This window comes from Cyprinodon variegatus, unplaced genomic scaffold (genome assembly GCF_000732505.1).
Source record: "Cyprinodon variegatus isolate N-32 unplaced genomic scaffold, C_variegatus-1.0 Scaffold610, whole genome shotgun sequence".
Taxonomy (NCBI): domain Eukaryota; kingdom Metazoa; phylum Chordata; class Actinopteri; order Cyprinodontiformes; family Cyprinodontidae; genus Cyprinodon; species Cyprinodon variegatus.
In genome coordinates, this window is record NW_015151063.1 from 495235 (window position 1) to 506979 (window position 11745).

The window sequence follows — 11745 nt, forward strand, 5'->3', positions numbered from 1 at the left end:
TTGCTTTACAATTTGGATGAGTCAAACTAAGGGTTACATGTTCAAAATAATTTTAAGTATTAACTGGCTTTGGAGTAATCAATAAGTCAGACTGAAGGATTGGTGCTACTCCTCCTCCTTGCCCATGAATGTCTGGGAATATGAACCTTTGAATAGCTGGAGACAGTTGCCTCATTTATGCTCACATGATCCTCTTGTTGCAGACAGGTTCCTGTAAGACAACACAAATCAAGTTGATTATAACGAATAAAGTAATTAAGAATCTCTTTGAAGAGGGAGATCTTTAATAAACCACATTTCATTATTTTAACTTATTGTCTTAACTGGAGCCATTCAAATTTTAATTAGATTATCATGAATTACTCCTCCTGGATCAGAACTTTTTTCTAATCTATTTGATTTTAGAGCAACATGTGGGCAACAATAGAACAGTTACAGAGAGGTAAGTTAAAATATGACTCTGCTTCCTGGTCTGCACCCTGGGCTGAACCAGATATAAAGTGTATATCCTGTACATTATATACATACACTTCTCAGTAGTCCAACATTGTTAAAAGTAATACTGTTTATTAATCTTATTTGATATTCAAGCTTGCAATTAATATGCCTCCCATTAGCTTTAAGCCATAATCATCACAGTTAACACATATAAATGCTGTGAATATATCAGCTTATATGTGTTATTTTCTTATTACATGAAATAAAGGGAGTTTTGCTGATTCCATTGTTTATTTTAGATAGATTTTCTTTCATTTCTGTGTCTATGCTTTTTCTGTGCCATTTGGCTCTTGTTAAAGGTCTTATTTTTACTGCACACATAGTCAAAGTTATTATGGTTTGATTGTATTTTCCTGCCTTTGTTGTTTTCAGAACAGAAATATTTATGGAAAATACAGACCACAAAACCTCGCGGTGGAGATTCTGACCTCCACCAGTAAACGCCAGCCTTTGGTCAGCTGTTGAAAATGTCGCCACAGAAGAAACTTCTCGTCCCGGTCAGCAGCAGGCGTAAAGCGGGTGATGACTTCTTCCCCTTCAACTCTCTACCAGTGGAGTGCCAGCTTCACGTCTTGTCCTTCCTGAACGAGGTGGACAAATGCAGCTGCGCTCTGGTTTGCCTGAGCTGGAGCTGCCTGGTCCGATCCTGGAAGCTGTGGCGGGTCGCTGACTACTCTCGTCGGGGTGTCTTCCATCTTGGTCAGGAGGGGCTGCTGGTTTCTAACCGAGAGTTTGAGCGTTGGAAGTCCTGGGTTCACCATTACACCCACCATCTGATCTCCAGGCGGGCCAGCCTGCTCACGCTAAAGGCCAGCTTTGATCTCGGAGACCGCTGCAATAAGTGGAGCGAGCTCCTGAGCCACCTGCTGGATAACGTCCACTGCAGGGACCTCAGCCATCTGGACCTCAATTGGACCTTTACCCTCTTTGAGCCGTTGGACCTGCGGGTTCACTCCAGCTCCAGTTCACATCAAGACAGCATAACCAAGATGGACCAGGTAATCTGCTGTTATGCTGAAATGATTTTAGCTCCATCAGATGCTGAATGCAGAGTAGTGAAACAGCTGAACACAAAAGATCAGAGATTTTCTACAAGAAAACAAAACCTTAATGGCAGGAAAGCACCGTTCAATTAAAGGGTAGAGAGCCAGCTGATATGATCACGCTCTGCCTTTAACCGTTCCAGCTGACGCTGCTTTAACCCTGAGATACTTTTATAATGATAGGAAAAAATAAAGACTAAGAAAACGTAATTGCAGCGATGGCTCCATTGGTGGCTTTGTCTGGTAAAGAGACACAGCTAAACATGGAAACGAGAGCTTTCTATGGTTACGTAGAACAAGGAAGGTAAACAAAACAACTGGATCAGTAGCTCAATCTATGACTTACCGACGAAATAAACATAACAAAGAGAAATACTTACAAGCTTAATCTCCTTCTTATACTGGGCGATTTTTGGCTTTTTAACAGACTATATTATGTCACATAATGCAACATGGAATTAAATTCTTTGATAAAACATCAAATTAGATGTGGGAAGATGGTAGATCACTGTTCGCTAAAAAAAAGAAAAATATATATATATATATAAATATATTTTTTTTTTTTTTTTTTTTTTGTAGTAAGTCAATGTTTTCTTGAATTAAGTGTATTATTCCTTCACTTGAGCAGGTAAGTTAGACAGTTTTCCATTAAAATAACAGGATCTACATTAAAAAGAGGAAATAAATATTTTATTTCTAGTGTGTAATGTCTAATTGTATATTTTTAAGGGGTAAATTACTCTTTCCATCTTATTTACTTGCCCAAATTAAGAGGAAAGCAACTTTAACAGCATATTGGCATGAGATCCAAATTTTTCCTACTAGATATCAGAAGAAATATGAAATTTTAGTTTGATTTTAGGTATAATGTTTCACCTCTAAGGATGATATTATATCAGCAATTTAAAAAGTAAAAGTAGTCCTATCTTGCAAAGTATAACAACAATCAAATAATCTCAATAACAAACGGTCTAATAATGAATTAGTTTCTTAGGATGAAAATGTTTGATCAAAAGTCGTTTTTTTGGCGCACAACAAATAATCTTTATTAAAAGAGAAAATAAATAATCAGGGAATTTTTTTCTTTTTTTTTAATCCTGCCCAAATTAATCTGCATTTTGAAAATTGGTTTCAATATGAAAACAGTGAGGTTTGCTGCTGTGGTGGATGGATTTGTTTGCTCTGATCAGAGCTAACGGGACAGGATCTCCGATTCAGAAATCCAAAGCCCATTAGCTCTACTTTGCCATTTTTATTAATGGGACTCCTCTCAGGCTCCAAAATCATCTCTGTATAAAAGTTCCTGCATCTTTTTAAATGATACTCATAATTGATAAATTGATGTCCTTTTAAACCTTGTTGTGTTTACAACACACTCATTAATTTTTATTTTTATTTTATGTTTATAGTTCAAGGCAGCTATTATCCTAACTACATTCATTAAGCTGCTCATTGATTAGAAGTTTCCATGGTTACTGCTATGATTTCCCTATAAATATGTGATAATCTGGCTGCTGGTTTTTGTTCATGCATCTCTTCTGTGACTCATAAAAGATCCTGGACAGATCAGGCCTTTCTGATCATAATGTGGGGCGTCTTAGGCTGCAGCTCCATTATTATTGATCAGCAGCGTAGGTCGCAGCAGCTGTCACACTGGCTTCTGAATATCAGATCCTTTCCGATGATCGCTAAAAGCTGCTGTCCTAAAATGTGCCTCAAAGTGCGACATAAGACTGTCACTAATGGCAGTGGTCGCTTTGCTCTCAGACTCCCTGAACTCATGGCAGGAACCATCTTGTTTTCTCTGGTTTTGCAGGTGACCAGCTTTCAGGAGCTACTTGGTAAACTCACCCACAGCTGCCCACGAATCTCCAAGATGCGTCTCCACTTCGACTGGTCCGATCTCTCCGTGTCCCTGCTAACTCAGTTCCAGCAGCTTCGGATCCTCGAGCTGAAGTACTTCTGGGTCTTCAAACTCGTGACCCCCTCCACGCTGCAGACGCTCACCAAGTCCCTGCCCAACCTAAAGTCGCTGACTTTGCACATCCTGGTGCCGCTGAGGAACCTGGGGATCTCTTACACATTGGAGTCGGAGTCTCTGGAGTTTCTGGACGTGTCGCCCAGCAGAGGTTTGGTTTTCTCCTGCCTGAAGCTGCCGGCTCTGAGAGAGCTCAGGGCGAAGAAGATAGTTCGAGGTATTACTCTGGACCGGAGGACGAGGCTCAGGATCCAGAGCCGCTGGCCTTGTCTGTTCAACGTCCTCCAGCAGGGGACGCCGAAGCTTCAGGCTCTGAACAATGAGAGGCTCCTTCCTACCTGGAGGGAGAAGAGCTACGGGGAGCTAAAGACCATCCTGGAACAGTCCTGTTACTGTATGCAGCATCTGGACAGCTGGCTGTGGTAGTCTGCTAACTGAGACCAAACAGCAGAGCGCTGCTTTTACTTGACATTATGACTATTATCGCAACAAAGCTGAATCCACAAAGGGACACCGATGTTGCTTATTTCCACAGATGAAATATTCGATTTGTCTGCAGGAAAACTCACTGAAACGAGGCAATGATGCACATGGGGTTTGTAAACATTTCTTTAAAGATCTGCAAAAAGCAAAGCTGCTTCTTGCTGATCGTACTCTGTTGCACTGGTCAGGAAAAAAAGAGCCACATGATGTGGATCGGGACATCATTTAAAGCATAATCTCACCTTTAAGTTGTTAAAATGTGTTGTTCTTATGAATATAAGAAACAACAGAGAATGAAGGCAAAATATTTGGGGGAAATTTTTTTTTTCCTCTGTATCAAAATGAAACTATATGAATTAATGCGTTCTGATTTCAGTTGCATATTTAAAGAAAAATAATAAGATTGTAATCCGGCTACATCCAAATGAAATCCCTAAATGTAAAAATTAAAGCTGGTGCTCTAATCTTGAAATAACAATCCCTACAGATAATTGTTGGCGTTATCATCATTGACTTCACTTTTCCTATGGATTGTAGGGAAATAAAGGCTTTGGGAGAAAATAATCCAAACATTTTAACAAATTTTTATTTTAACTGGTTTTGTTCGGCGTCTAAAACAGCATGAGCTATTGATAAAGATTTATATTTTAGACTGGAACATTAAGACAAAAAAGAATTAAACGAGGAAGTAAAAAAGCTCTCCGGACTTCATTCCAAATCCATTAATATAGGAAAAGGAAAATCTTTAAATTATGAGCTGATGTATAAATATCCACTGCTCAAAAAATAAAGGGAGCAACACTTACTAACAGTCATTTTCATTGCTGATGTACACATGGAATAGACAACAGGTGGAAATATTGTCAATTATCAAGATGCACTCAATAAAGGAGTGGTTTTGCTGGTGGGGACCACAGAACACTTCTCAGTAAACTGTTAGAAACAGACTCCACGAGGATGGTATGAGGGCCGAGGTCCGCAGATGGAGGTTGTGCTCACAGCCCAACATAATCCAGCATGCTTAGCATTTGCCAGATAACAACAGGATTGGCAAATTCATAGATGAAAGCAGGTTCACACTGATCAGATGTGTCAGGTGTGACAGAGTCTGGAGACTGTTTGGGGATTGATCTGCTGCCTGTAACATCCTTCAGTATGACTGGTTTGGCAGTGGGTCAGTAATGGTTTAGGGTGGAATTTCTTTGCAGGGCAGCACAGCGCTCCATGTGTAGTATGACTGCCATTAGGTACTGAGATGAGATCCTCAGACCCCTTGTGAGACCATATGCCGGTGCGGTTGGCCCTGGGTTCCTCCTATGCAGGACAATGCTAGATCTCATGTGGCTGGAGTGTGTCAGCAATTCCTGCAAGATGAAGGCATTGAAGCTATGGACTGGCCTGACAGTTCCACAGACCTGAATCCGATTGAGCACATCTGGAATATGATGTCTCGATCCATCCACCGACATCATGTTGCACCACATTCATGGAGTTGGCAGATGCTTTAGTCCAGGTCTGGGAGGAGATCCCTTAGGAGACCATCCACCACCTCATCAGGAGCATGCCCATGCATTGTAGGGAGGACACAGGCATATGGAGGCCACACGATACTGAGCCTTTTTGACCTGTTTAAAAACATTACATCAAAGCTGGATCAGCCTGTAGTGTTTTTTGATTTAGTGTTTGAATCCAAATCCAGACCTCCACTTATTAATAAACTAGATTTCCAGATGATTATTGTGTGATTTTGTTTTCAGTACATACAACTCTGCACAGAGCAAAGTATTCAGTGACAATATCGACTTATCAGAGCTAGGATGTTATTAGAGTGCTTCTTTATATTTTCATTTCTTGAGCAGTGCAGATGTATATCCTTCAGTTTTCTTAATCGATCCCATTTAATTTTTGCACAATTAAATCAAGAGTTAAAGACATCTTCTCCAAACAAGCAGACTCAGTCATAATCAACTGGAGGCTTTTACTTTGTTAGTTTGGCCTCCAGATTCTTTGAAATCAGAATTGAAAACTTTTAAAAAACAGGAAATAGTTTAGATGCCAAAGTAACGACACTTCGGAGAGCGGGATACGCAATTTAAAGTTATTCATATTTATATTTGAATAAAGTTTTTCCAAAGTTAGTTTATGTGTGATTTAAACAATAATATAAACTGTTATCAAACTGCCCAGTGAGGAACTACCTTCCGTTGTGTTTAAGACACCCTATGCACAGGATATGACTCATAAGCTCACAGCTTTAGTTTTGCTATTTAACACATATATTTATAGATTTGTGGATCAAAGTTTTTTGAACAGAATAGCAGTCAGTGTTTTTTATTTTGACTTTCAGTCGTTGACAAAATGACCCAAAGTCTCTTTGTTGTTTATCTGTTTTCATCCTGAAATCCTAATTGGCCTCTGATACGCCCTAAAAATCTAAATTCTGATTGTAAAGAAAAGCATTGAAAATAAGCCTTGATGACATAATGTCTAGTTTTAGTTTTAATCCTAAATATATATTTCTTTTTTTTTCTTTTATTACAATTTTTCTCTTATTCCCATAGTTTTGCATTCCTAATAAACTTTATTTTCCTGTTTTTTTTCAGGCTTGAATTAAGCTGCTCATATTATTTCATGGAGAACAAATAATGAATTTGAAAATGAAGATCATTTCTATATTTTTCTTTTTTTAAACTTAAATTTGCTTCTTTTTCAAAGGAAAAGCAACCAAAATTTCTCTGAAATATTTTGCCTAATTTTCTTGGTATCATCTCCCCCTTTAATCATGACGTGTACTGTACAATAGAACTGAACTAATGTTATTTGCACGAGAGATTATGTAAAAGTTAGATATGCAGTGGATATTTAAAACTAAATATTGGTTTATGTTGAAACTGAGATTTTGATCTAAAGCTGAAATCTAATGTAGAGCAGACGAACTGCAGCTCTTTCATTGAGCTGAAAACTGTGTTTCTGTTCTCTGACTCAGCTGCTGGGTAAATTACTCGCTGTTAAGCTGGTATAATTCCAATCACAGCCGACCAGGAATGCAGAATGAGACTTAATTCCAGTGCTGAACCACATTGTTCAAATTGCCGGTGCTTCTTTTCCATCTGTTGTGTTTGTCGTCCTCCTTCAGCAAAGGGAGCCATCAATGTTTTGAAACAGTCATTTTTACAATGTTTGAGTGAAGAACTCCTGCTCCTCTTGATTTTTGCAGACTTTTTGCACATTGATGTTGCCTTCACAGAATATTTTATATGGAGAAGACCGAAAAAAAATTCCAGCTTTTTAAGACTGCCTGCAGAGAAATTCAATCAATAGCATCTGCAGTTTCCTTCTGGATCAGCAGAGGTCTCAGTTGTCAAAGATTTTGTCCTGCAGATTTCTGTTTACTGTTGCATAGTGTAAAAAGAAAAAAAAGAAAGAAAGTGGGCTTATGTGTATTTCAAGGTGTTTGAGAATTGCTTGATACTTTTCTCTTCTGCTCCATTGTGGTTTCTTTTCCCAGCTCAGCTTAAGTGCACCAGCGTCACTTTAAACGGACTGAATGATTTGCTATAAGAGCTTTGTTCCGGGAATGAAATCGCTTCCATGCGACCTGGAGGCAATGACAATTACTCAGATGTTGTAACATCTGGTCCAGTTGTCCAAATAAAAAAAAGACTGACTTAAGCTTTTATTTTGGTTTTGTTTGTTGTTGTTTTTGTATTTTCTTTTACTTTATTGGAATTTTTACTTCAGGCCTGAATGCATAACAGGCCAAAGTTTTGTTAAACGCATCCAAATTAACCAACAACATTTTTTTCACACATATATACGGTGCTGGAAAAAATATTTTTTTTCCTACTTACTGATTTCTTCAGTTTTCTGGGGGACATTATTTTGTTTTGCATCAAGATAAATAAATAGAGAACATTTTAAAATGACTTAGTAGAACAGCTAATTTTAATGTCCCAAAAAAAAAAGTTTAATCAGACAAAAGTGTAAATTATTCAGAGGTTTTGCCTCCTAATATATCTGGCATAAAACCAACACAGCATTTAAGAAAAATGCCCGTATTTACATTCAGCATGGTGGTGGCCTTATAAGGGGATGATTTGGTGCTTCAGTCCTGTTTTCCTCCACATAAATGCAAAAAGCATCATTTGATGCTGAATTATAATTGTTCTGGATAAATAAGTGGGGAAAAAATCCCCTTGCATTCATATAAAGCAGTGGTTCCAAAAGTACACACATCTGTTACTTAAGTAGAAGTATAGAATCTGCAGTTTAAAAACACTGGTAAAAGTTGAAGTATCAACTTGACCTCTTTACTCAATAAAAGTGAGAAAGTATGTGCTCTAAAAACTACTTAAAGTATAAAATTATAACACAACGTATAACCTTTAAAAAAACAGCCAGATGCCGCTATATGAGCTAAAAGCAAAATTTTTCGACTATTTCTAAAACTTCTCTGAGATAGGGCCAAGGATGAGGGAGGTCTTGTTGGTCTCCGTCTCCCGATACTCTCTCGCCTGTGTCCGACCTTTCAGACATTTCAACATCTTTTTCTGAATCCCACATTGTAGCATGGCATAGACAATTCACGTTAGCAGTTTGAAGAACACCTGCTTGCTTCTGATGATTTCCTTTAGCTAACCAATGAGTGTTTGCATTCTATGACTCATCCACCCACATCTAGTTTTCACTAGATGTGGGTGGAGCCAATAACCTGCATTGGATGGCGCCAGACATGGGCAATGTGGAGTCAACAAGTCATCTCCATGTCATGTATTTGTTCTACCCAGCCACTGAAGCAGGTGAGTCCAATCTTCACCGTGAATTAACCTGTGCAGATTGGACTCACCTGGTTAATTGGCTGAGTAGAACAAACACATGACATGGAGATGACTTGTTGACTCCACATTGCCCATGTCTGGATGGAGCACATGACGTGAAATAAATATTTAAAAACATTAAACAGAAGCCAAGTGTAACGAGTAACCTTTCTTTTAAAAATGTAAGGAATAGAAAGTACAGATACTTGTGTGAAAATGTAATGAGTAGAAGTAAGAAGTAGGAAGATAAATAAGTAATGGAGTAAAGTATAGATACCTAAAAAGTGTACTTAAGTACAGTAACAAAGTATTTGCACTTCGTTACTTGACACCTCTGATATAAAGGAATAATTTCTGCCTATTTGAAACCCTTACCTGCCGGTATTGCGTCCAAAGCTGTAAGGACCCGTCTTTTGGACTAGAGCTCAATCATTTTATCTCTATGAACCATGTTTGCAGGTGTGAGATTAATTCCAAATATCAGCCAATAATTGTTGGCAGCACTGTGATATAACCTGAAACAGATCTAAAATGTGTTCTTAGCTCTTACCCTGAAGTCACGGCTGTATTTCTCTAAAACTCTCTGAATCAAAGGGGCACATCTGTTTTCTTTAGAAACAAACCACCTTTTCCCAGTTTGACCATAAGCTTCCCTGATTTTCCTCTCTTGATGTGAGGAATTTGGGCGCAGGGAGCCTCGCTGATGACCGAGACTCCACGAAGATGAACCTTTTTTTTTTCTGCTGCACTCCACCTCTTGCATCCTGCCCCCCACAGATGTCCATCCCTCGTTCGCCTCTTGTTTGCACAGACTTTGTTAATCTCACAGAGCTTCCTAACGGACCCTTTATCTTTATAAACCTGTGGATGGAAACCCTTGTAAGGATCAAAGGTAGGATACAGAATCTCCTGGACTCCTGCTGTGAAAAGAAGCTGCTAATTTTTGTTGTTTTGTTTTTTAATTTGGTGATGTTTATTTTTTGCTTTTCATGTTGCACTTAAAAATAGGAAAAAGCAAGGAAAGTGTGATGGTTAGGAAACTGCAGCCTTCCCTGAGGTTTACCTAACCCATGCATTAGTGGGAAGAACCAAGTGACCGCCTCCAGATGTGTGTGAGAGAGAGAGAGAGAACTGCTTGACTATCTACAATGAACATCGCCCTCTTCACACTCCAACACTTACTCTTTGCTCCTTTGGCAGTGCCCAGGTTAATGCTTAATCCATCGCACACCTATAATTTCTAAGGCCCAGCCCTGTTTATGAGAAAGGGGTTATGTCAATGCCTTCAGATCAGTTGGCCTAGTTTGCAGGTCGACCTGCTCAGAGACTCGTCTCCAGCTGTCAAGCAAAGGAACCTTCAGGACGGGTCGGAAGAAGCTTCCAAAATGCCACGAAAATCCAGCTTGTCCATGGGCTTCGCCATCGCCTTAGCCATCCTGACGATTTCTGCCATCGGTGGGATGATCTCCATGATAATCGCTTTTAAGGTTCAGACAGATGATATGAAAATGACACCGCCTCCAACAATAATACCACCTACAATGGCACCGCTGCCGACGAGTTGGCGTCTACCAAGGTACCTGATTCCTGAAAGGTATGAGATCACCATCCAGGTTGACCTCTACACCAGAATCGTGGAAGAGGTGAATGTAACGACCCCAAACCAGACGCTGCACTTCCATGGAAACTCCACTGTGCACTTCCAGTGTCACCAAAACACAGACGTCATCTTCCTCCACAGCCTTGGGCTGAAGGTTTCCTCTCCACGCGTAATTAATAAAGACACAAAGAAGGAGATGAAAGTCATCTCACTCACACACCAGGAAAATGGTACTGACTTCTTGGTGATTCAAATAGAAAACTTCTTTAAGAGGAACGGGAACTACAGTTTATTTCTGGCGTTTAAGGGAGAAATATCGGAATATCTTGATGCATTTTATGTAAGCAGATATGCTGAATTTAACACCGAGGCTGAAAATGTAACCATAGAGGAAAGGTAAGTACTCTTAAACAATCTGTATAACACCTTTTAGACTTTTCTGACTGATAAACTACATGGACAGAACAGGAGGAGGTAGAATGAAAAACATCTAAAGGGAGAAACAAAGAAAAACAAAAACATTATTTTAAGAGTTCAACTCAAAAAATGTATGTTTTCCTGAATTGATTTCATGTTTTGACAAAACAGAGATTTCAAGATAGTAAACCAGTTAAAGGGTAGAATGTCATTTTTCTTATTTAGTTTATCATACACAGGAATTTTACTGAAAAGACAGTATCTATTATTCAATCATAATTTTTCTGCTAAAATGATGAATGTGACTAATTATTTTTTTAATACTTTATTGAAAATGGATGTTAAATATTACTTAAACTGCTGTTAAAAGCACTAAGGCTTCTTCTACTCAATCTTTTTTTCCCTAAAATCATAATGGAACTGAAATGGCAGAACAGAAACAAATTATGTTAAAGTGGAATTATTACTAAAATATAGTGATCAGAGAAATGTGACAATTGACTGAGGTTTTTAGGAGATCTCAAAACTAAATAACCTTAAAATATCAGTCCACATTTATTTTATTCTACATGTTTTATATTCTTATTTTATTTAATATCAATAAAATACAAAACAGCCTTAAATCTGGGAGTAAAAAGTTGACATTTTGTCTGATTGGTTTTAGACTTCAGCCAAGTATCTCAGTATGATGTAAAATGCATCTCTGTTTGTTTCTCTTTTTGTATGTGTGTGCCTGCTGATTTTAACACAGCTTGGTCATATTTTTTGTTCATAGATTCCTTGCAGCCACAGATTTGGAACCAACAGGAGCAAGACAAATATTTCCATGTTTCGATGAACCAGACATGAAGGCTGTTTTTCAGTTGAAAGTCATCCATAGACGTAAAACAAAGGCTCTGGCAAACGCAG

General features: G+C 38.5%; 2 protein-coding genes across 2 annotated transcripts in view; both read left to right on the forward strand.

Moving 5' to 3' along the window:
• LOC107096274 overlaps positions 1 to 4803 on the forward strand; it is an 8781-nt gene extending 3978 nt beyond the window's left edge. The window contains exons 2-3 of the mRNA XM_015392855.1: positions 871 to 1496; positions 3358 to 4803. Coding sequence (XP_015248341.1) covers positions 966 to 1496; positions 3358 to 3945 — 1119 coding nt within the window. The 5' untranslated portion in view covers positions 871 to 965 and the 3' untranslated portion in view covers positions 3946 to 4803. The remainder of the gene's footprint in view (positions 1 to 870; positions 1497 to 3357) is intronic.
• A 4840-nt stretch (positions 4804 to 9643) lies between these two features.
• Positions 9644 to 11745, forward strand: part of LOC107096272 (aminopeptidase N-like) — a 25871-nt gene continuing 23769 nt past the window's right edge. The window contains exon 1 of the mRNA XM_015392853.1: positions 9644 to 10815. Coding sequence (XP_015248339.1) covers positions 10079 to 10815 — 737 coding nt within the window. The 5' untranslated portion in view covers positions 9644 to 10078. The remainder of the gene's footprint in view (positions 10816 to 11745) is intronic.